At 38.5% G+C, this 24,503-nt stretch overlaps 1 protein-coding gene across 2 annotated transcripts in view; it reads right to left on the bottom strand.

Annotated features, from left to right (window-relative positions):
- FHIP2A (FHF complex subunit HOOK interacting protein 2A) overlaps window positions 1-24,503 on the bottom strand; it is a 33,878-nt gene that overhangs the window by 7,044 nt on the left and 2,331 nt on the right. Inside the window, exons 2-15 of one of the 2 annotated variants that reach the window (XM_058810543.1) lie at window positions 18,699-18,777; window positions 16,599-16,768; window positions 14,348-14,452; window positions 13,877-13,999; window positions 11,379-11,417; window positions 9,331-9,615; window positions 8,274-8,470; window positions 7,000-7,114; window positions 6,818-6,894; window positions 6,523-6,715; window positions 5,135-5,304; window positions 4,166-4,309; window positions 2,379-2,469; window positions 524-667 (exon numbers count right to left, since the gene is read on the bottom strand). In XM_058810543.1, coding sequence (XP_058666526.1) covers window positions 524-667; window positions 2,379-2,469; window positions 4,166-4,309; window positions 5,135-5,304; window positions 6,523-6,715; window positions 6,818-6,894; window positions 7,000-7,114; window positions 8,274-8,470; window positions 9,331-9,615; window positions 11,379-11,417; window positions 13,877-13,999; window positions 14,348-14,452; window positions 16,599-16,768; window positions 18,699-18,777 — 1,932 coding nt within the window. The remainder of the gene's footprint in view (window positions 1-523; window positions 668-2,378; window positions 2,470-4,165; window positions 4,310-5,134; window positions 5,305-6,522; window positions 6,716-6,817; window positions 6,895-6,999; window positions 7,115-8,273; window positions 8,471-9,330; window positions 9,616-11,378; window positions 11,418-13,876; window positions 14,000-14,347; window positions 14,453-16,598; window positions 16,769-18,698; window positions 18,778-24,503) is intronic. The other variant, XM_058810544.1, reaches the window with a different exon arrangement.

Here is a 24,503-nt window from a genome sequence, read left to right as displayed (position 1 = left end):
TATTTCTGTCCATATGTCAGCAGACTCAGTTAAATGGCCCCATATCAGATAAATTCTAAAAAAAAATCCCTGCAGCTAAAAAGATTAAACCCAGCAAATTTTGAAGTTCAGGAAATTAAAAAAAAAATCTTAGGGTACAGTCAGTTCTACAGAAATTTGTAATAGCAGGAGGAAGAAGGTAGTGTCTAGTACATGAGGTCTTTGAAACAAGTTACTTCACTTGTGTGCCTGAGCTATCTTATGTCAGAAATGAGGTTAGTGAGAACTACCACCTCTGCAAAGCTTTCTGGTATCACAGATTCATATCAGAGCTGATCTAGAAGCTACTCCTGGCTTCCTGCACATGTTCCCTGTGCACTTATATGTGCAAATGGCTCTTGTCAGGCTTATGACCAAGAAAGGGCACATTACACAATAATATGACACTATAATAGTGATGAGAATTCACAGGACCTGATGGTGATCAGCTCTTTAAAAGTGATCAAAGTGTCAAAAATTGAATTGTTAACTTGTTTTTTCTTACCTGATCAAGAATCCTGCCCATTCTTTCAAACAGAACTTTCAAGAAGTGTCCTTCAAAAAATGACGCTTCCAAATTGCACTTTTCCAAAGACCTGGGAGATTCAGGCCACTCCCACCGTAAGCAAACGACACAATAATCCCGGAACTACAAAAAAGTAGTGAGGAAAACACACTTCAATCTCCATGGAAACTGTTTCATCTCCTTTGATAGTCCATACACCTTAAAACCATAATCTGTAGCTAAATTATGAATCTAAGCTCAAAAAGATCAGTCATTCTAAAGTAAACACTATCAGTAAACCACTATTAGCAGGCACCTCATTCTCCTGGGTATTCCTGCTACAAGGGTAGTTTGAAAAGCAGTGGGTGGAGAACAGAGCTCCCAAAAAGCAGCTGGGGCCAAAACACAAAGCAACACCAACAATACACAACCTGATCAGGGTTCTTTTGAAGCAGGAATTGCATTCTTAACCATCCTCTTGAGAGTAGATTTCCACACTTCTACTGCATTATGTGTAGCTGATCTTGCTATCCAAACCATTCTGCTCCCTAATTCCCAGGACAGGAAAGGCATGTGTACATGCAGAACATACACACTAAAAGTATTTCAGGGCTTCCTCTCCCCTCTCTTTATTTCCTAACACCCTTGGCAGTTTTTCTCTACCTTGCCCCATATTTGCTTTGTGCTGCCTGATGCCTCTTGCAAGGAATTACACCTTGAAAGGAGCACAAGCTGAAGCAGAGAAAATAAAGAACACAGGAAGGAATAGAAGCAAAAGAATCAGAAAACAGACTCAAAAATTCTGCATTGATTGTAGCTTACCAACTACTGCAGGCTTCCAGGAATAGTAATAAGGAAGCGGAACAGCTATTTGGATGTAATAACAGCAACAGGCAGGGCTACTCTTAGGGGGGAAATATTTTAACAGTAGCCATACCATCGTCAGGAAGTGACAGAAAGCAATTCTGCTCTCTAATAACTCCCAGGACACTCTTTTTCCCAAGACATGAATGAAAGACGAAGATGATAAGTGGTTTCTGGCATCCAAAAATACAACATAGGGGAATTTTACATCAACCTTTGTTTCCTTATTCTCTACTTTCTATTCCCTCTCTTTTCAGGAGAGACTACAGATGAAGCAATATAAATATAAAAATCTAATGTCCCATCTTTAGCAGCTGATAACCTAATTCCAAGGTTAGGGAATTTTTGAATTACCTACTAGATACAGCTCTCAGTTACTCTGTTCCTTTGCATAGATTTTTCTATTCTAGAAGATTCCCAGGGTTTCAATAGAAAAGCTGCAAACAAACAGTGACTGTCCTCTGACCAAGGAAACTATGGTTGTAAAAGCAAAACTTGCATTTATTTTTAAACAGTAAATCATAAAGCTTTCCCTGCCTACCCCACCTCCCAACTTCAAACCTGAATGCCTTAGGCTGTGCATTCCCTGAGATGAGCCTTTATTTGCTAAGTCCCAGATTGCATAACTCCTATGCAGCATTTTAATTTCTCTTCAGTTCTTTTAAACAGCTTGGCAGGCAATTCTCCAAGAGAATGCAGATAAATGCAGAAGCAAATTAAGAATCTATCTGCAGTTCAGGTTTTCTCTCACAGTATTTGTTATATGAATATTAATGCATTTAATGTCATCCATTATTCCCACTAGTGCAATACAAGGTGAATTCATCATCAAAAGATCTCCAAAGGTAAGTTTTCATTAAAAATGAAAATTGAATTTTCCCATCTTCCATTACCCAAAGATGCATTTAATAGGACTATTTACAGAACCATTTGTATATTCTCACCAGCATTTTCAAACTCTCAAGGACTAAGGAAGAGTTCACTGACTTACTTGTCTGTGGGCATCTCTGAGGTAAGTATCATAACCTGTACCCTCCACATGGTAAGATGACTTCGCTTCATCAGGTACAAGACAGAGAAAACTGAAGAGAAAAAAAGTACATTAATTACTATATTCCACAGAGCACCAGATCAATACTTCCTCATCATCTGTAGCAGTGTACACACAATGCTGAACTGTCTGGTCAATTAATCCACAGACTCTACCACAACTTTATGTGAAGAACAGAGAACACAAAATCTATTTAAGCCTACCTATTCCAACTACTATAGGTAATAACAAGGCATGTACTTGAGAGTTTTGTATCTGGCATGAGAGGCAAAGTCATCAGTGGAAGCATTTTCTGAGAATCAGCAGACAGAATGGAGATTAAAGGGAATAGTCATAAATAGGTCAAGTATTTGCTAAAGGTCAGACTCCATCTTACAAGAGCTAAAACAAAATATACTTGGGAATAAATCAGTCAAAAGAGAAGAAGAATTACAGATACAATTCTTCCTAAACTGCTTCATAGGTAGTTTGTTTACCAGTTTGTTGTGGCAAAAAAATGAACATCTAAGACACACCAGGAGTATCTGCATATAAATGTCCCTGTTACAACTATAATTGCCTTTGCTAGGTGTGTAGTCAAATACTCTGTCCTTATTACTTCAGCAATATCTGATGTAAAATGCATCAGGAAATTCTGAATAATATTAGTAACTTAAAAAAAATAAATTAAACCCATTGAAATTTCTGGACAGAAGATAAAACCCAGTCTTTGGACCCTGATTCTAAATTTCAGCCTTCATTATACCCCAAGAACTGCTGGACACTCCTGTAGAATTTATATACAGAAATATGTAGTAGCTGACTTTTCATGTGGAGTTAGTTCATCTTATCTCAAAAAATACAAATTTGCAGGACACTGCAAATCAGAAAACATTTCTATTCCCTGATGCAGGTTACAGGAGGTGAATTTAGGAGAGTGTTCTTTGTGTCTTTGCTCCAAACCATGTCCACCATAAACTATAAATAGTGATACTGGGGGAAAGAGGGCAAGAAGTGATGATGTCACTGTGTCCTGGCTGTCCCTGGGCTGTTTGCTTCCTCTGGCTAACACCTTTGATTATTTCTGGGCAGGCAGATAGGTCAGCACTGACACACCAGTGCTGCTCTGCTACCAAGTATTGACAGAGCAAACAGCCCTCATCCTAATATTAGTTCCTAAGAGAATTACCATCACTAAGTTGCTTAGAGCAGAGCTTGTCCTCCTTGTGATATCCAATTTGCAGTGAGTCTGACAGGCACTGAGCTATGTCACAGGTGACACAGGTGCCCCCTGACTTTCAGGGAACAGAAGGTTATCTCTAGCATGGCAATTATTTCCTTTTGTGTCTGTGTTTATGGAACTTCTGAAGTTCTAAGGAAGTCTGAGGGTGTTTTTTTCCCCAGAAGGTTTATGGCAAGACTCCCCAGACTTGTTCAGGAAGGTTAAGTCCTGTAAGAGCATTTCAAGTACAGCAAATATTTCTGCAAAAAGCAACTTTTATAACTGTGAATTCTGAGTATTCAACCATTAGCTGCAAAGTTTTTCTATTTTTCTCATTTATTTGAATTAATGCAAGCTCTAATCTTTCAGAAGTAGCTTTCTGATAAAATGCCACAATTTCCTTCTGTGGAGTAATTTTCCCAGCTGGCACAGAATAACATCCATTACAGTGTACACATTTAATTTGCACAGTGTGTGCAGACACCCACACATTCAGACATTTCCTCAAGTCTTTGTTTCAACTCACCTATTTACAATTTTATGAACTTCAGTCTTCCCATCATTTTTCAGATGTTCTGGACTGACAGGTGGAGAAGCACTGAGCCACTCCTGAGCTGACAATGTGTTATCTGGAGACAGATCAGTAAATAATGGATCTTCCTCCAGATCTCTGTGAAATTACATTAGACAAAAACATAATCATCCACAAAATGTTATGGAAGGCAGGAAAATCTCTGGGTCACAAGGCAAGCTGTTTTTCTTCTCTGAACAATGAGGATGTGTTCCAGAACATAACAATATCCACAATGTATTACATAATTAATATGCAGAAATACCAACCTTTGCAACAATGTCAACAACAGATGAAACATTTTTGACTTGGACAAAATTACTGCATCAAGTAATTTAAAACTTAGCTGTATTTGTCATGTGAGAGAGTTCTACTCCAGGACATATTTAAAATATTCTAGATGACTAAAATAGTTTGTGTGGCCAGTCCTTACCTCTCCTTCACTAAAACATTGAGTGATAAGAGTTACCTAGCATATACATTTTATGTAGTGCCTCAGTATTTTATTTATTTTATGTAGTGCCTCAGGAATTTTCTTCCATCAAAAATCACTAGGAACATAAATATAAGCAAAACACTGAAGTTATTGACTGCAAGAATATTCTCACTGATTGCAATAAAATATGCATAGATTTAAGCTTGGTAGATGCATAAATAAATTGAGACACGAAGACCTCTGAGTGTCTATTGTTTTGCAAAGAGGCTTGTGGTAATTTTAGATTTTCTGTTCCTGTTCTAAGAGTTTCCTTAAGTTGCTGATGTAAGAATTTCTGCATCACTTTACGGATATGGATTAATACATAGAGCACTCAAGTGCTCTCCAGGCTCACTTTTCTTTCAATTACTGGAAAAAAAACTGTTTTGTTCTAAAAATAAGGATCCAAGTTACTTGTTGTGAAAACTTCTCTTAAAATTGAAACTTACACTGCTCCAGCAATCTGTCCATTCTCTACCACATCCTTATCTTCTTGACAGGGAGGCTTGTATTCCATGTAGTTTCTTTCTTCCAAATTTCTCAGAACCAAATTATAAAGGATGTGCTCATTGGGTTTTTGCAAAAGGTGCTCAAACATTCGTAAAGTCATTATGCTGATCTGCAACAGAAAGAGTAAAAACTCAATCAACTGATGTCCTGCTGCCCTGTGCTTTTTGCCTTTTATCTGCTTTGTCCATTCTAGAACACTGCAATTACTTATTGACATTATGGAAGGAAACAAAATCATAAGAAAAAATAGGAAATTATGATGCTACATGTGGTATGAACATGGATGAAGAGTTCACACACATTTGAAAATCACTATGGGAATGCTTTTTTTTTTTCTGTTAAAATACCTGTTGTGAAATCTGTCAAAATAACAATACAAAGAACATACAGAGAACTCAGAATTTAGCTTTCTGTTCTACAGTTCCATGCTGGACGATGATTATCATTGTGCAAATGAGACCCACAACAGGACTTAAAGTTACCAATAAATACCCAGAAAAAAAGAAAGTAATACTGGGATATTGTGACTAGATCTATAGGCAAAGACTTTTACATGGAGATGCTATGTAGGCTTTTAAAGGAACACTGACTTTAGGCAATACAAAGACAATTTTTCAAGACTGCTGGAGAGCGCTTAGCTTTGCAAAGATAACTGATTTACAGAGATAACTCATTCTGACAGAGTGAGCAGGTAAGCATACTGAATCAATGGATATGAGAAAATACAGATTTTTATTTCAGGCAAGCTTGGTTTTTATTTGAAAAAGTAGAGTGCTGAAATTGTTTCATGGAAAAAATGAAGCAAGGACCTTCTGAGGAGGGATTTTACTGAAGTTAATTGTTTTAATGATGCTTAGTGTATGTAAAGACCTTAAAGTTATCACATCATCTATTAATTGGCATTGCATATATCCTCCAACCACACTTAGTTCATATAAACTCCAAGTTTTTATCTGTATCTTATATGATAATAAGACAGAACTGACGCAACATGGAAAATAACAGCAACAAATTAAAATGCAATTACAAAAACTCAGTTGACTCTGTCTTACAGACAAGCAAGTCTAACTGGATATGCATAGTGGGCACACAAATTCACAAAAAGATCTTTAGCAAAAAAAAAAAAAAAAGGAAATATTACTAGGTGGAGAAAACAGGTTGCCTTCATTTTCTAAAGGGAATTTGTAGGGCCAGGAGCCAGAATTCTCTTTCTTGGTAAAAGATGTTACTGGACACAAATATGACAAGTCTTCACAACAGTGTCTTTACAGACTCTCCACACTCCAGAACTGGCCAGCAGACACTCCTTTGCCAGATCAGCCCTCACCTCATCAGAAATGTGATCACAGTGCTCGATCAGCCTGTGCCTCAATGGATGCCTGTTGATGTCTGCCAGGGTTTCTGGCTCTCTGTGCTCTCCAAGGATGAAATACACCAGTTCCTGCAGCAGCACATCTGAAGTCACCTGACGAACAATGCGGTGCAACAGCGCAGTTGATGTGAGGATTCCAATCTCTGAACTGAATGAAACATTTTCATATCAGATATGGAGTGGATTTCCACTCCCCAAAATCAGCTTGATTCAGATTCTGTTCTGCTGTGTCTTGTAGGATGCTACTCACGTTTGCATCAGCTGAGGTTCCATAACATCAATGAAGAATCGTTCCCGCACAGCTTTTGCCATAGCAACAGCAGTCGTCTGAAACAAAAGTACAAAATGGTGTGCCTCAAACTCAGAAGCTAGGAAACAACTGGAACTACTTATTTGCTGAATATAGTTGTATCATCTGAATACATTTCAAACCTTTTGTGCTTCTTTGATGAGTTGATCACAGTAGTCAAACCAAGAAAGAAATGAAATCAATGCTCTTTTCCCTGGAAAAGCAGATGCATCTTCTTTGTGGCTGTAGGAATCCAAACTAGAGCACACAGAGAAAAAATGTTTATTTAGTCTACAAGTAGTTGAAGAATCTCAGACTCCATTCTTATTGAACCTAACAGAATAATTAATGACCTACTTGTAATGAAGGAACATTAAAAATGCTTTTCTGCTGATCTTTACGAATCTGGCAGTGCCATCACAAAACAGATATTCAGTGCATGCTGAAGGAAAAAGTGTTTCTGGAGTCAGAAGGGAAAACTGATCACCAAGTCTGTTCTCCCAGAATACACAGACTACAGAAAATGAATCAGTAACTCCTGTAGTCACAGAACCATAAAATGAAGGCAATTGTTCTTCTCTACTCTATAAGTGACCTCAGGCAAGTTGACCAAAACCACACAGTTTATACCTGAAATAGAGTGTATCTTTCAGAAAGAAACATCTATCTCAATTTAAGGGCTGTAAGGAATAACAAATACACAACTTTCTTTGGTAAAAAACTCCACTGTTTATTTATCCCACAATTTAAAGGTGTGGGCTTTCCCCTTGTAATTTCAAACTCCAACCACCAGAAATCTTGCTAGGCATTTTGTAAATACCTTCTTTTGTCTCAGTACTAACAGATCAGGAGCAAGTCATAATAATGAAGGCAGAGTAGGGAAGATAAATGTTTTAAGAATCTAAATTACAAGCAGTTAGGATAACAGGCATGTATTTTTTGCTTCATGCTAATTACTTATGCAGCAACTCTTTCCTTCTTCTTTTTTCTGCAAAAATTTTGCAACAGCCTGTTAACAAATAGACCCTTCCTGCCCCTCAGAGCAGCTTACAATGCTCACTGTGTTCAGTGAGAAGTTTATGCTTCCTAAATCCTTGATATCTGCATAAGAATATTAATCCACACCAGATACTCCAGTGACATCACTAGAAACTGCTGATGTAACCCAGTGGAGAAACTTGCCCCCTGAGGAATTTCTGCCAGGGACTGGCAGGCAGACCTGGCTCCATGTCAGAAATCACAGGTACACTGGACACCCAAAGTGCACCACTGTGCTACAGCTCTATCTCAGCTCTGCCCTTGAGGCTTTAGCCTGTGTGTGTAGGAGTATTTTATACACATTATCCACCTATCAAATTAGTTTCAGGGAAGGGTGGAAAGTCACTTTGAGTATTAAATACAAAAATAAAATTCTTACCCCCAGTTAATTGCCTCCACTGTTTCAATGTCTAAGGGATCCAGTGACTGAGGCAAGGCTTTGTAGAGGGTGGCCAGCCTGTCTGTCAACAATTCACATAAACAAGTGCTTTGAGTCAGGCACTTGGCAGCTGCTGGTTCTGGCAAACTCACCAAAAGCATGAGACCTTCACAGGCCTTCACTGCTATCCGGCCGTCCTGGCAGAAGGGCATGGAAGAATTAATCAGAGGGTGAATGAAGGCCACTGGAAATCAAGAAGCAAACACCTTCCAAATAGCTCTCCATTCCCCCACAGTGTCTGAATACATTTATTTTGTTGCCTTCTCAGCCATTAACTCTAGTGAATTTGGATGCTACAAAATAAATATTCTCCCCTGATTTTGTGTGAAATACAAGAATGCCAGCTGCAACCTTCCAGCTGACAGAACTAGAGCTGTAGGTCAGCTTGAGACCAAGACACCAAATCCTGTAAACTACTCATGTAACAATAATGAGGTAAAGTGGTAGACTTGGTTTTCTGCTCTCGCCACTGCTGCAGCAATTACAGCCTTACACAAACCTCTTCTAAATTTTCTGAAAGAATCTAAGTCTGAATTTGATGATTGAGCTGGGTAAGACATACAACACTCTTTTTTAAAAGAAAGCCCACTCCTAGAGATAGCTCAGTGCCATTACAAAGAGAGTGGGTTTGGTTAAGTCAGAACAATTAGAAGTAGTTTTAAAAACATTCTCTTGTGATATATTTAACCTTCGGATTATCCTGTGTAGTTTTTCTGTGAAACATACAGCACCCTATACAAGTTTCTTAAAAAAACCCACTTATATTACCATCAACAAGTTTAGTATTAATTTTCTAAAACAGTATTTTTACTTTAATCTGAATTTACAAAGAAAATTGCCAATTTACAAGAAGTGCCTGCAAAAACTCTCACTTTTTATAGCTAAAATACAGTGTGTTTATTCACTCCCTCTGGCCACTTCACACAGCATCCAACTATTTCATTTTAACACACAGAATGGAAAAAACCCAAAAACCAAATAAGAAAAACCAACTCACAGGACTTTTAGTGAGGTTTAGTAGAGAATTCACTAAATTATAGTCTTGATTTGGACCAGCAGTGGAGGACTCAGGTGATGATGTGACATTGAGTTCATCCAGAGTGAAGGAGAGCTCCTCTGGCTGCTGTGGGAGCTCATCCTCCTTCTCCATGAGCTCGGCCCCGGCAGCCCCGGGCGTCTCCTCGGGCTGCCCCGTGTCTGTGCTCACGGACTCCTGCTCTTTGATCATGTCTTCTGTGATTACACTTGCTGATCCTTGGAGAGCCATGGCTTTTAACTTACTCTGCAAAGCATTTTTTGGAATGACACAGCTGAAATTACTGTTCATCCTGAAGCAGGAGTTTACTAAAAGCAATTTTTGTAACATCAACATTTGAAGTAGTCAAGGCTGGATACAGTAACCATGTAAAACCTACAAGGCTGTGGGAGCGTGGGTGTTTCATAAACCCAGGACACTTTTAAATCTGCTTAAATTTCTCTTAAGCCCTATATATTTTGCTTCAAGGCTGAATATGCCATTTACAAAAGGATGACAGCTTTTTCTTTCACTACTGAAGGCACATATTCATTTGATTTGCCCACAATTTGATAGAGGTTTTTAATTTATCTTATGGGTGGCCCCTTTAGAACTTAGCACTTTTTATAAAACACTCCTTTCTGTGTCAAGGCTTCACATTCATCTAATGTCTGAAACTCTACTTCTAGTTGGAATCACCCAAATAAAATAATTCTAAATTTCTTGAGATTTTACCTTCAACAGGAAAGGGAAAGAAACACCTTTTCCGACAGCAGAGTACTCTCAAATTGTGTTTCTCAAGAAGAAAAAATTGAGTAGATTGAATGGACAAAAGTATTAGAAATTAACATTGGGCACTGGATACTCTGAAAGGTCACAGAGAACCTTCTTGGAAGCTTCAAACCATCTCTGCTTTGCCTGAAAAAAGGCAAGCCATCTGTCTTCCCATAAATCTGTCTCCAGCACATAAAAAGACATTTAAATTTGTGCTCTGTGATACCATGAAGAATCTCACAGAAAGACAAAAACTCAGTTTTCTTCTGGCATAAGTGCAGGTGAGGAATACTTTATTGGAATCATAAATTAGATTGCAGCACAAGACAAGTGAGAACTGCAGTGAGATTATAAATCCAAACGGTTCCCTTCTCTATGATAACACCAAAATTATTACAAATATACCTCAAGCATTAATAATTTAAAAGACTAACCATTTGGGGTTAATGGATTTTAGTACAGACAAAGCAGCAGGGACTGAGTACATGACAGTGAGGCAGCAAACTGGAGAGCTGCTGTGAACACTTGCTTGAGGGCCGTGCATTCATTGTGAGGATTTGCACTGGGCATTGTGATGCACTCACAGAACCAATTCCCTGGAGAAGCAAACCAGTGGAAAAAGCAGCAGACTGCATGCTATAAAATAAGGATGCTCTTTGAATGCAGTAGAAAAATTACTGCTTCAATATGTTTTGGGGGTTTTTTGACAGTGTGAGAAGTGCAAGGCTGGCAAAGCAACAAAAAGGTGTCTGTCTGAACCAAGTTTGCTATCACCAGAGCTTCTGCAGTCCTTCAGTATCCTCAATATCCTCATCAATACACAGAAATATCTGAATCACAACAGTGACCCTTGCACATAAAGGTTGGAACAGTGTTTCAATCCTGGACTCAACACTGTTGCTGGCACCACTCAAGCTGCAGGCAGAGTTGCTAAAGGGAAAAGCTTTTTAAAAAAAAAAACTGGGCAATATTCTGTAAAATACTTATTTCATCTTACAGTAGCTTATTACTTCCTTTCTGGATTCTTCTACCATTTGAAAGGCCACTGTTTATTTAGTTAAAGCAGTTCTCTCTGATGAGAGAACTAACATATATAAATGTATGAATACCCCTAGAAATGTGTCCATAGCTCATTACTCTTACGTTGGCAGGTGACACAAAGCAGTTTGTACATTGAATATCACACAGGCAGACTCTTTGTGTGTATTTAAGCTTCCTATTGTTTAATCATGCAATTCTGCAGCTCAGCTGCTCACCTGCCTCCTGCAAAGGTGCAAAACAGGATCCTGAATGACCTAATAGAAAAGGTTACATAAAACACATATTCAATGCTTTCTAAACAAAGTACTCATGACTTCAGCATTAATGAGAAGCAGATATTATAAAACCACACTTTTGCATTTTTGTGATCTGTAAACATCGGTTTTAAAATCCATGGTAGATGATGGCATGTCTAAATTATGACAGATTTAAAAAGATTTCTATGAAAACATGGTGATATCACAGCTGATGAGAATCTCTACTTAATTTGTGGTGAGAAATATAAAGGTGATAATTCAAAGTACTGAAAGTAAAAGTGAATAGTCAAACTATTGTTCATTTTATAAAATGAAGGCACAAGTATTTAGTTGCTATATTAGAACTTTTTCAAGGTCTCAAGAACAGAAATTGAAGCACAGAGAGTTAAGTGTCCCTTTGCCAGAAACAATCAGTTGCAAGGAGTATCTCACCTAAGATGAGATGAGGCAAGTTTACCCTAAAATATAACTAAGGTAGAGGTGATAAATAAACATTACAATGTATATTCTTTCTCTCTGTACAAGAACTAGGAAAACTTAGTTTAAGAAAAAGGAATACATTAATACCAAAAAGAAATTAGTATAGGGATCCTAAAGTTTTAAAAAAGTAGAATGAAGTTCTTCAAGTTCTTATTTCCACAACAGACATAACTTGCCCAAGTTATGATAGTTGGGCCATGTAGGCTTATTGGTTAAGCAATACAGGTGAAAGATTTCACCTATATTGATTAATCAATAATAAATATATTTATATAAATTTAAAATATAAACCAGCATTCTATCAACAAACTATTTGGCATGGAATCATACAAAGGAAGTGAGTTTGTACAGACTCAGTTTTTATGTTCGTAAAGTCCTGTATAAACTGATTGGAAACAGTCAAAGAAGGAAGTAAAATTAACAGATACAAGCATTCTCTGGAGAGATCCATCTGCATTTCATCTTATAAGTGTTGGAGACTGGAGGTAGAAATGCCACACAGAATTTTGTAAATTTACCCTTTCATGCATTTGAAAGTGATCAAGTCACAACAGCACCTCTAAGAGGCCAAATGTGAGCAACCAGAATATTCTCTTCTAATGGAACACAATTCTGCACTCCACATAACTGATCTGGAAACAACCATCACAGTTATGAAGACAAATGCTTTAGGCTACAACACCTAGAACAACATTGTGAAGTAACAGGAACTACAAGAAATGTTTGCCAGCTTGCCAGAACTCCACAGCCAGCATTCTGTGGAACTAGAGACCCCTTTGAAACTTGGGATCATCTGTTTCTCCATGTCTGCATTTTAAATATTGGAATCTTGCTATTTTGGGGAAAAACAATAATAAAGTGGTACAAAACACTTGTGGTTCTTATGACTGGGGTTCTTGGGTTTAGTTTCAAGGGCACTATTTAAGAGGCTTAAACCATAGAATTTACACAAATAACACTAAGAGTAATCCTGGTTTAGAATTCTACCATGTTTTGCATGTAATATATGCAGTAGTTTGCTTCTGCGTGCTTTTAATTTTTAAACATTAACTTTTCAATCCTCATACCATTTCTGCTGCTTGTACAACAAGCAGCAGGAACAATGACATACAATGGAAATCAGGATAATACTTAATTGATGTAGAAATAAACTCAAGATGGATTCGTTACTACTGACATGCAAATGATAATCACATACTTAATGGAAAAAACATCTTTTTGCAGTTTAGCAGTTTCTGCTGTCACAGATCTTGTTTGTGGGAAGCTTGTAAAACAGTCCTGAAGGAATATTTTTCAGCTAAGTATCATGTACTTAATAGAGATTGTGTCACCATAAGAAACAGCAAAGTGGGAGCAAAAGGCATTTCTAAATGGACTTTTATAAACCAATTTTTTATGCTTCTTTTAAATAGGAACAGAAAGTCAGTCTAGAAATTGTTTATCCTCCCACTCTGATTTCATAATGCCACATGTTAAAGGAGGCAGGCTGTCTTGCAGATAGAAGTTGGTGCTGTGCTGTAGACTGTGAGCTGGCACTGCAGCTCCAACATATGTGCCACTACCAAATAAGGGCCCAATCCTGCAGAACACTCAGCAACCTGCAAGGTTTCAGTGCCCCCTGCAATCTGTCCCTTGGTCTTCCATGGGATGACAAACACAACACAAGAAGGCCAAGATCTCCCTTACACGGTGTTTTACACTGCAATTCATATCCCTACTCTAAAGGCACTTTCATTGCAAAGGAAAACCTGGGGCAGGTGTATTTGTGAGCCTTGAATGAAATTCCTGTGAAAATCAGATGTATAAAGTCTCTGGGAGACAAAAAAAAATTCCAAACAACAAGACTTCTAATATCATGGGATAAAAATAACAGACTGAATGAAAACTAAGCTATGAATGTGACACCACCAGTTCTCCACTAGATTTTGTATATGATACAGTAAATACACAGTAAAGTTTTGAATTTATTTACTCACCTCAAGGAAGAAGTTGACAAGGTATGGATCCTGTTTCAGCTTTGCACATACTATACAGAGAAACTGAATTTCTTCATTTTCTGTTGGTGTTGCCAGAACCTCACCACACAGCCTGATTAATTTCTGTCACAAAAAGTGAAAAATTAAGACAGAAAGTTATTGCTTTTTCTATGAATAACAGACTGAGTTATTTTTCTATATACAAACTACAATTACATATGAGTATTGACTGGAACATTTGCTCTGGATTTAGACTGCTATGAACAAGTTTTCTTTATTATTTATGACTTGCATTGCAGTGACAATCCCAGACTCCAATCATCAGCATATTATAAAAAACAAACTGATATGGCACCCAAGCAATTTCCTTAATTCACTTGACAATGGGAGAATTAAAAATAACATTAGCTACAGTAGAATAAAAGACACTTGTTGTGCAAAAATACAGTTTACTTAAAATGTGAAGAGTACCTGCACTGGCCTATGCACATTTATGTGAGGAAGAAGAGGTTGCCGAATTCTTCCAAGAAGTTTTGTATAAAAAGCCAGAACTTGCTGTTTCATTCCTGGAGGACACTGAAACAAAAACAGATGAACAACAAAAATAAAATAAATGTGGAGAAAAATAGAGATGTAAATTTTTAACTCAGAATGGCTAATTAAACAGCAATAATTTATCTAGAAGTATTGTTTACAGGAATCATCAGTTAACATATTACTTTTATCAATATTAACAGAGATCAATAAAAAATGTTGCATCTCATTACTGTTTTCTCTTTCAAATTATTCATGCTTTCAGTTAATTGCTCTAGGGCAAGCTTCTACTAATCTTTCCAGAAAATATTCCGTATCATTACAGTGATAAGGGGAAATTAACTCAGAATTAATTTGCTATGGGTCAGACATCTTTTAAGGTACTGTGCCACAAAATCCAGCAATCCAGTGAGTCAGTACATACAAATACAGAATGATAAACTATAAAAATCTTAATACCTACAGAAGGTTTCCTGAAGTCATGAGCAATTAACCTTAAACAGCTAAAGTGTTTATAAATGCACAGATGGTCCTGGACAAGAGAAAGCTGCTGCTTTCCCTGAGCAGAATATAAATCACAAATATCTGTGGAACAAGCAGACCCCTTGTTCTACTGCCCCTAATGCACCACACCACATGGAAGAACTTTCCTATCTCCAGGAGATCTGATGGTCTGTGGGCCTTTATGCACCTTTACTCCTAGCTAAATTGCCCCAAACTAATTAGCTAATAACCAATTTATCAACCACGTTCATAAATGCTGTTAATTTTAACCAACATAATTTCCCTCATTTCATGTCCAAATGCAGCTGAGGTGGCAACAGCCTAACCTGGATCTCCTTTCTAACTAATTATCTCTATATTTTTAATCCCTAACCATTGCTGAGTTGTCAAGCAATTCTTTGAAGAGAATGGCAAGATATGTACCATCAGGGCACATCCACAGTAATGTAATAAGTCCATCTGACTGCTGTGAAAGGAACTATTCATTTTGCACCAGATCCTTGCAACATCTTGCAGGCACTGAACTGTGTGTTTACTTCAGATGTATCAACTCACAAGTGGCAAAGTGTAAAGACAGGCTGTACAACAATTGCCTGTACAGACATATTTGTATGAGTACAGAGTGACTTCTCTCAACTCTTAGAAACACACTACTAATTACTCATTTCACATATGCCATCATTTAATCTTGGTTTCTTGACAACATTTAGAAATTATTGAAGGAGCTGCGTTTCTGAGCAAGTATCTTTAATACAGCAGTGTTGTGATTTTAAGCCCAGCTGCAGCAGGTATTTTAGCCTGACTGTAGCACAGCTGGTACAGTAACAGGTACTGCAGATCTCTGGCTCTTCCAGAGCAAGGAACATCTCAGGCTCAGCCAGCCACTGTCCTGTATTGCCTGTTTATGTAAAATCGATTAAAAACTCATGACAATGTGTAAAAGACTGATTGAGAAGGAAACCCTGGAGAGCTCCATTTATCCTTGGAACAGGATAAACCATGCCTCCCTAACTGAGTCTGCGCTGTGATACAAAATGTTCTACCCCAAGGGCTGCCAGGCTAATTCACCCCATGATCCACCCAACCCCACACATTTCAGCTTATAAATCAGCCAAGACAGACAGCAATGAGGATGGACCAAGACCATGAAGGTAACTTCATGTGTGCCACAAAACAGACATGAAGAACCAGATAATAATGCCAAGGTATGAAAGCTCTCTGGGGATCAACTCAAATTAATGCTTTCTTATATCAAAGTCTTTCTGAGCAATAGCTCAACACATTCAGAAAAGTTAAACAAAAATTTGTATTTAACACAGCACTTTTCACCCAAGAATCCCCCAACATTTAACAAAGGACAGAGAGGGATTATACTGTCTTGTAGTAGCCAGAAAAACTAGACTGAAGAAAAATGTTTCTCCTACTTCTAGTTTCACCATCAGCATTATCAGAGTGGTGAGTTTCACCACTGCCAGCACCTCAGGGGGTGTCTCACACTGATCACACCTGTAAAAGGCTGTTGTTTGTAATATGCTGGTAATATATGTTGGTATATTTGTAATATAAGCAAGCAGCTGTCTGCTAGAGTTCAGTGTCCCACACTACCACCTACTGTAGAACTTCAGTCTCTATCACATCTAGGAGCTCACACAAGAGATAATCTGTTCTGCTGAGAGATACATACATCAGCTTTTCCTAGTGTGTACAGTGTCTCCAAAATCTTGTGATGTAGCAAATATTCCATGCATGGTCCTGTTTCACCCGATTCCCTCTCATTCTCTTCCTGAACTAGAATATCCAACATCTGTTCCAGGTGAGAGGGAATGTTCGTATCAGTCACAGGAGCTTTGTCATCTAAATAAAAGAAACAGACAATTAAGAACAATTTTAAAATTGTCCTCATATTTAAGCTCAGTTCCAAATTTAAGATTTATAAACACGACATCCATTTAAATATTTAAATTTATATACAGTGCAAGTTTTTAACATGTCTTTAAGAAAACTTTCAGAACTGTATCTGAACATGTACACTGGAATATGAATTGGGCAGGTATCTGACCTTGCAATGGGGAAAAGGTGAAGTGCCAAAATTCAAAACATGCAGTAATTACACAGTCAGAAAAGGAAAATTTCTACTGCCAGAGAGAAGCTAAGGGAGAGAAAGGTACAACTCTCAATCTTCTGTTTAGGATGGACTAGGTCTTGATAACTTCCTCTTTGACCCTTCATACAGTATTCTCAAATCTGGCCTCTAACATCAGCTTAATTTGCAGCTGATCAGTTCCTTCATAAACTAGGTAACTAAATAAATGTCTTTTCTGTTGATAACAACACAGAAGATTCAAACTCTGTGCTGTTTATTCTCCAAAGCTTTTAAATTTCTCTTTTGTACTTTCTGCATTAAAATTGAACTCTGTCAAACTTTATGAAGGAAAGGGTAAGATGTTGATTTTATTATATTAAAGTCATGAAACTGCAGTGGATTTATGCCACTGGAAGTAGGAGCTGGCATTCACATATTGCAAAACTTATCCACACATGAAGATTTTCCTCCTTTATTTTTTTCAGCTGAATGCTACATGAACAACCATCCTAGGGAAATGGTTACTACTGTTTACGCAATAATCTAAAAATAACTTGTCACTTGCATGCAACTGGCAACAAGATCACACAGGGAAACTGCCATGTCAGAATGATTTTGGTCTCTGCCACAAGCTCCAGTTAGCCTGGAGTGTTTTGCTTGAATTTCCTACACATAATCCTGCTCCTACTGCAGAGGACAGAAATATACTCACTGAGTGGAAACTTCTTTTTCAAAACACTTCTGAAACTCTGGGAGAGAGGTCAGCTTTTATTCTGCACCACGTCATTGCAGGTGTCAGTTTTCCCTGCCACCCTGTCATTTCCACCTTTGGAAACATCACACAGTGTTCCAAAAGATGGGTATTTGGAACCAAGGGTCACGTTGCAGTTTTACAAGTAAATATTGATATAAACAAGATCATCAGACACAAACACAGACTCAACAGCTCTTGCAGCAGAAGGTCAGAACTAATAGGCTTGAGGAAAGCATGGCAACATTCATTTTTAAAACATAACTGTTTCATAACTAGGTCCAAAATTAAAAATTTACAGGCTGCATAGTTGTTGGGGGAAAAATCCAAACCAGGGAAGAGTTTTAAAAAAAGCTTCTTCTTAAAAATAGATATAATGATGAAATATGGCAACTACAGCCATATTTCATCATTACATCTATTTTTAAGAAGAGCAGCATAACATCTGAGTAAGGTTTAATAAAACTTGTCGTCTGTGGTATCAAAATACTTTACACTGAGACAAGACACTAAAGTAAAAATAATTAATACTGAGCACATGGAATCCGTCTGTGTCTGGTAAAATCTATGACCACAAAATTACTTTTGTTAAAATCTTGCGAAGAAAAAGAAAATCCCTGATGCAAAGCAATGAAAATGTTAACAGCAGGGACTGCATTTCTGCAGCTGTCTGTTTAGATTAAACAGAGTATGTGAAGGCAGAAACTGGGTCAGATGTAAAAAGGTGCAGTTCTCTACATGGTACTCAGGAAACAAACTTCAACCATTTTTCATGCCTACTTCTACAGATGGAAGTACACGATATTTTTAATTACTAGTTGTTGTTGGTATTTTGATTAAAGACCTGATTCATATTAGTATTTCTTGATCTTTACTTTTTAAAAACACTGAAATTGTGAATTCTAGTTGCCACAATAAAAACACAAACCCAGAGTGCTTTTTCCTTTTACCTGAGGTCTCTATGTAGTAATGGGTGATTGCTTTCCAGTGGTAAACAAAATCTTCTTGTAATGGAAGGGAAGGCGCGAGCTATGGGGAAAAAAAGACATAAAAAAGAGATTAAATTCAGTTTTATCTTATACTTGCAAGTAAAGTGCTGTAGATATTGCTACAATTGTTACTCTCTGCTCTTTTACCTTTAACAAGGACTGCATTCATTATTCATGGACGAGCCCCATGCCACACTGCCTGCTTGTAAACATCAGTAATAATCTCTGTGATGTCTCTATCACCAGACAATCTATTTGAAGCAACAAAAGCAATTGCTCCTACAGCAAAGCAACACTAAAAATGTATGATTGCATTGTTTAAACACAATTTTGTCCTGTACGAAAAAATCATGTTCTTTTACATCTGCTCTTGATGTCTTCTTCCTTTCCTGTACACACTGTTCTCTTCTCTCTGTCTGCTCCCTTAAAACTACCAATTAGTTGCTTTATCCAGTTTTTACCATGCCTTTTTTCCTGTTAGCCACAACTTCTTTTAAAAGATCTCTGTTCAGTTTTTAGGTTGGGTTTGTTGGGGTTTTTTTGTTTTTTTTTTTTTTTGGCTCATAACCAGAGCTTGGCGAGTTGTTCTTTTTTTTTTTTTTTTTTTTTTAACAAATATGTTTCTTATTTTATTTCTGCAAGAAAAGGAAGTTTCTTCTTTCCTGGAGGAGTTTGGGATGGCTGGCTGGGTGTGAGCAGCAACCAGGAATACAAGAAGGAAACACAGCCCCCAGGCAGTCACCATCAGCGCTGCTCCTTCCCCACAGAGACACAGGTGGCCTGTGGCCCCTCACACCACAGGCAGCCTGTGACAAAAGGACCAAAATCACTTCACCACTCTTCTCTCCAAAGTGAGAGCTGAGACAAGCACTGAATTTGTGCCCTGAATGTTTTGAGCTGGTAAAATAAGGAATCCTATAGGGAAAACCCCAACCATTCAATGGTCACATGAAGATCTGTAGTTATTGAGGCCTAATCCTGCTTGAGGCTTTTTTTTTTTTTTGACCATCAAGTCCTCAAGTCACTCTTTTAAGGGCCATCCTGAAATAGGGGATTATCACTTCACGGGATGGCAGCGATGAGCCTGTGGGCAAACAGAAAGAATCCCAAGGATAAACTGGTGTGTCTGTTTTGGAAGGGTAAGGAGCTGAACCATCCTGACAGGATATGGAGTCCAGTCCTTGACAGAATCTCAGTGGGGCTGAAGTTGGAAGGGGCCTCTGGAGACCATCCAGTTTAGCCTCCCTGCTACAGCACAGTCACCTAGAGCTGGCTGCTCAGGAGCATGTCCAGATGGCTTTTGAATATATCAAAGGATGGAAACTCCACAGCCTGTGCAGGAACCTGTGCCAGGGGTCAGTTAACCTCACAGAGGAAGGTTAACTGAAGGAAGATTTCTCCCCAGGAGCTGCAGATACCACATTTGAGTCTAATAACTCTGAACTCCTCTAGTGTCTCCCCACAGGGTCTAAAATGTGCTGTGCTGTCTCAGTTCTTGGGCAAACAAGGGCTCAGGGCTCCTATATAGTCTGGTACAATACAGGCTCACATGGTCTCTACTGGCTACTGTTTGTTTCTTTGAAAAAGCCCTGGATGTTTTCCACATCAGTCTTTTCTTTGCCTTGAATTTAATGACACTTAAATTTATCTTGGTAAACTTGTAAAGCCCAGTATATGACAAATACGCCATGCCAAGATAAATGCAATTCTAATTGCTAATGGCCCTTTGCACACAGGACTTTGGAATGCAAGTCTCTGGAAAAAGAGTGGTGCTTGGCAACTATCTCTGCCTCCATCCTGGGTGGAAATGTGCCCTTGGAAATGGCAACCCAGAAATCAAACTGACAGTGCTTATCCTCTCCTTGACAGGCTGTGCACTCACTGAGTTCCATGGCTGGGCACTCAGAGCAGCACATGAGCACAGCAGCTACCACCGAGTATCTGAACACCCCACCCTGCACAAAACCAGCTTATTTGGCTGTGACATTTACTAGGTTATTGAAATTCAGAAGAATAACCAAACAAACTGAAGACTGAGCATATGATATTGTGTATCATGCTCTGTATGTCACACTAGCTGCACTTGATGTGTATTTTAAGCAATGTAATGATCCTTTCTAGAAAAAAAAAAGCTGTATCAAAACCTCAATGCCAGCTGATGAATAACCCAGGGACAACTTTTGAGGAATACAGGCCTCCCAGACCACTCTATTTCCAAAGTAACACATGATAGATAACATTAAAGATTTATCCTTGGCTGATGTGATTTTCCTCTCCACTTCTTCTTGTCTCATCTGCCTCAAGATGAATTTAGTGCCTCTGAGCAGTGCCAGGAAAAGGATTTCACTTCTCAGCACTGTCAATAATTTATCCACCATGGGAGAGAACTGTGGATATAGACATTCTCCCTCCCAACAAATGCCTCCAGGGACTCTTCACAGAGGTGAAAAAATAATTCAGGGACAGGTCCTGCCCTTTCAAATTAAAACACCCAGTGATTTCAGAGCCTTCTCTGATCAGGACTGCAAGCCAGACATGGCAGAGATAACATTAGCATGTTTGTGTACCTGGGCAGTGCAGCCTATTGGGAACACACCATCAGCACTGACACCAACTGGAGATGTAACCCCAACAAAATTATTCTGAGGTAGGGGTTTACTGATCAAAAAACCCAACAAAAACCCACAAGAAAACAAGCAAACAAACAAACATAAATAGAGCAAAAAAAAACCCCAAGCAATCCTCCTAACTTAGTTATTCAGACATGAAAGCAAGGTCAAGACCAAGACCAAGACCAAGATCCCAGCTCATTTGTATACAAAGCCAAGCACTGGAAAGCATCAGGAACCTGTAACACTTGGCTGACATGCTTTAACCCTACTAGGACAGGTAGTACTAGTATGAGGTTATAGTTCCTATTTTAGGATGAATCATTAGCTATCAGCTGAGATGGAACACATGTTACAGCTGCCAGCCTCAATAACCACTTTATGGTGTAAGTACTTGTATGGAGATTCTGAAACAAACCACAATTCCTTGTGAAGGCCATGAATTCCTGCTACTTGTCTAATCTGAAGGAGTTTAAAAATGCAGTTATTTCTCCCTGTTACATCACCTGCCTAGGGCACAGTGCTAATAACACCAAGGTTGTGGGTTTGATCCCAGTATGGGCCATTCATTTAAGAATTGAACTTGATGGTCCCTGTGGGTCCCTTCCAACACACAATATTCTGTGACTCTGTAATTAATCCTCATGTAATTAAGCATGTTCTTAGTGATTCCTAATCTCAAATGGAGTTCTCCTTCGCTGGGGAAAAAAAACACAATATAATCTTCAAGGCTGCAGTGTAGATGTTGGTATATGAAATAGCTAAAATTCACTGAACAGCACTGAACTGCAGCCCACTGGAGCAGGCATTGATTAGCAAGATCTTCCATCTGGTGCCCAGCTCCAGCAGTTGGGCTTCCTGGGAGTGAGCTGAACCTAACACATGCTGCCTTATTCTTCTGGTGATAATATGTAACAAATAATCAAAGCTCACTCCTTTCAGGAAAAGTGCTATTCTCAGGAGAGCTACAGATCATTGACCAGATGTACAGTCTGCTCATGACAAAACCTGCCCAAAATACAATTCCACATTGTTTTCCAAAGCATACAGAATTTGTGTTTAGGCAGGAAAAAAATAACATAAAGAGCAAAGAAACTTATGTATATTCAGTATTTAACCTCAAATCTTTTGTGCATGTAAAAATCATTGTCACATTTTTCATGTACACTTTTCAGAAGTGCAATTCAATACTGGAAAGGATGAAAACATCAGAAGCTGGTGATATGCTTCAATATCTTTAGGGCAAATTCACAAAGGAAAGAGAACACTGTATAAAAAAATAACAGGTACTGTCTGGTCAGATGCCAGAGTAAAAAAAAGAGTAGAAAACTGGGTCAAAGAGAAAGGAAGGGGAAGTGCGTGCACACTGCCCTGACTGACACAGTCACTTGATGTTTTTCTTCACTCTTACTACTGTACCAGTGTGAATGGTCTGAGAGAACATGTGAAAAAGGAATAATGCTTCAAGGTTTACTCAATCTTCAGTTGATGAAAGCACAGAGTTTATAATGGCCACTGCTCTCACATATAAAATTAAGACTGAACATGCTTGCAAGTCATGCATTAAATTTTGTAATCCAATTTGTTAATAGCACAACATTAAAACAACAAGTAATGTAAGGTCATTACATCCAATAAAGTGGGTTCAAGAGGAATAAATTCTGTTCTAATCAGTTATGCAGGTCATGGTTTTGGAGCACTGCCTGCACCAAGTGACTTGGTTTCTTTCAAAGCTGAGTTTTGCTTCACAAGCTACTTGAAGGTATGGTAATGCACCAGTGTCAGAGACAGTGGAACAACAGGCTGGTAGAGAGGGGGTCCTGAGAATCTGCAGCAGACACCAAAATCTGCATTCATTCCATTGCATGGTACAAAACATATTCCTGTTTGACAGTAAATTGCAAAATTCAGGCCAACCAAAATTATATTTTTCCTGCAAGGTACACAGCTCAAGAACATCCCTTGAACTGACTACTGAGGTTGAAACATCCAAAAGCCCAAATCAAACACAAATGAAAGTCCTTTGAACACTGAGTAGCCACTTCACAGACAAGCTATTTTGTCTAGGGAAACATGAGTGAAAAGCACAAGATAAGAGCAAAATAAGTCTAACTTGCTGCTTTGTTATTGTATACTACATTTTGTTGTTGCTGACAATGTAGTGCTCATGGACAGCCCTTTGGGATGAAAGGATATCAGAAATGCATAGCAAAGAGAAAACATCTTGAGGACAAGCCATATATAAATTGTCACAGATTTGATAATATGAACCCCATGAAGCAACAGCATTTGTATTCTGCCCTGAAGTAACAGAACAAATTCAGCAGTCCTATCCACCATTCTCACTAATACATCCAACACATCCAACTGAATTTAAGGATGCTCTGTTGGCAGGGTAACACAGTGGTTCTTGCTCATCTGGATGCTGCAGAGAAATCCAAAAAGAGAAAAGTAACTAAAATATAGGCAGGACTGACATTAGATAAGAGGTGGCAAATTCAATGGTAATGAAAATCAGGAATATGGTTTCAAACACTTGGGCAATTTAGCCAGAAATTACTGAAAGTTTTGAGTTATTCAAAGAGAATCACAGGATCATAGACAGGTTTGGGTTGGAAGGGACCTTAAAAGACCACCTGGCTCCAACCCCACTGCCATGGGCAGGACATTTTCTACTACATTTCTACATTTGGCCATGGTGTTTTATGCCCCAAACAGGCTAATCTTGAACACCACCACAACCTATCTGGGGAAAAACCTTGGAAAGGGAACACCACAGCAAAAAGCAACTGATCCCTTATGCTTGCCTCAAGCACAGTCCTGTCACAAGGGCAGTCAGTCCAAGAGTGATACACTGACAAGTCAAAGGCAAATACTGCCATGTCTATCAGACTGCCAACCTTTGGAGCTCCTGTCAGAGTTCAGAGGTATGGCACACTGAGGGTAAGATAACAACGATTATCTAAGAGCACAGGAACCTTTACTGTCTAAATGCACTCTCTGAAGCCTGCAGGCCTGGGGGCCCTGAGGCAGGGCAGGAGCATTACAGAAGTGATGTGCAGGAGAAAGGACAGGGCAGAAGGGCTACCCAGACCTTTCTGATTTAAGGAAGTCCCACCCATGAAAGCTAAACCCAGGCTCTTAAAGTATATTCAAG

This window comes from Ammospiza caudacuta, chromosome 9 (genome assembly GCF_027887145.1).
Source record: "Ammospiza caudacuta isolate bAmmCau1 chromosome 9, bAmmCau1.pri, whole genome shotgun sequence".
Taxonomy (NCBI): Eukaryota; Metazoa; Chordata; class Aves; order Passeriformes; family Passerellidae; genus Ammospiza; species Ammospiza caudacuta.
This window is presented reverse-complemented; position numbering and strand designations above follow the sequence as displayed.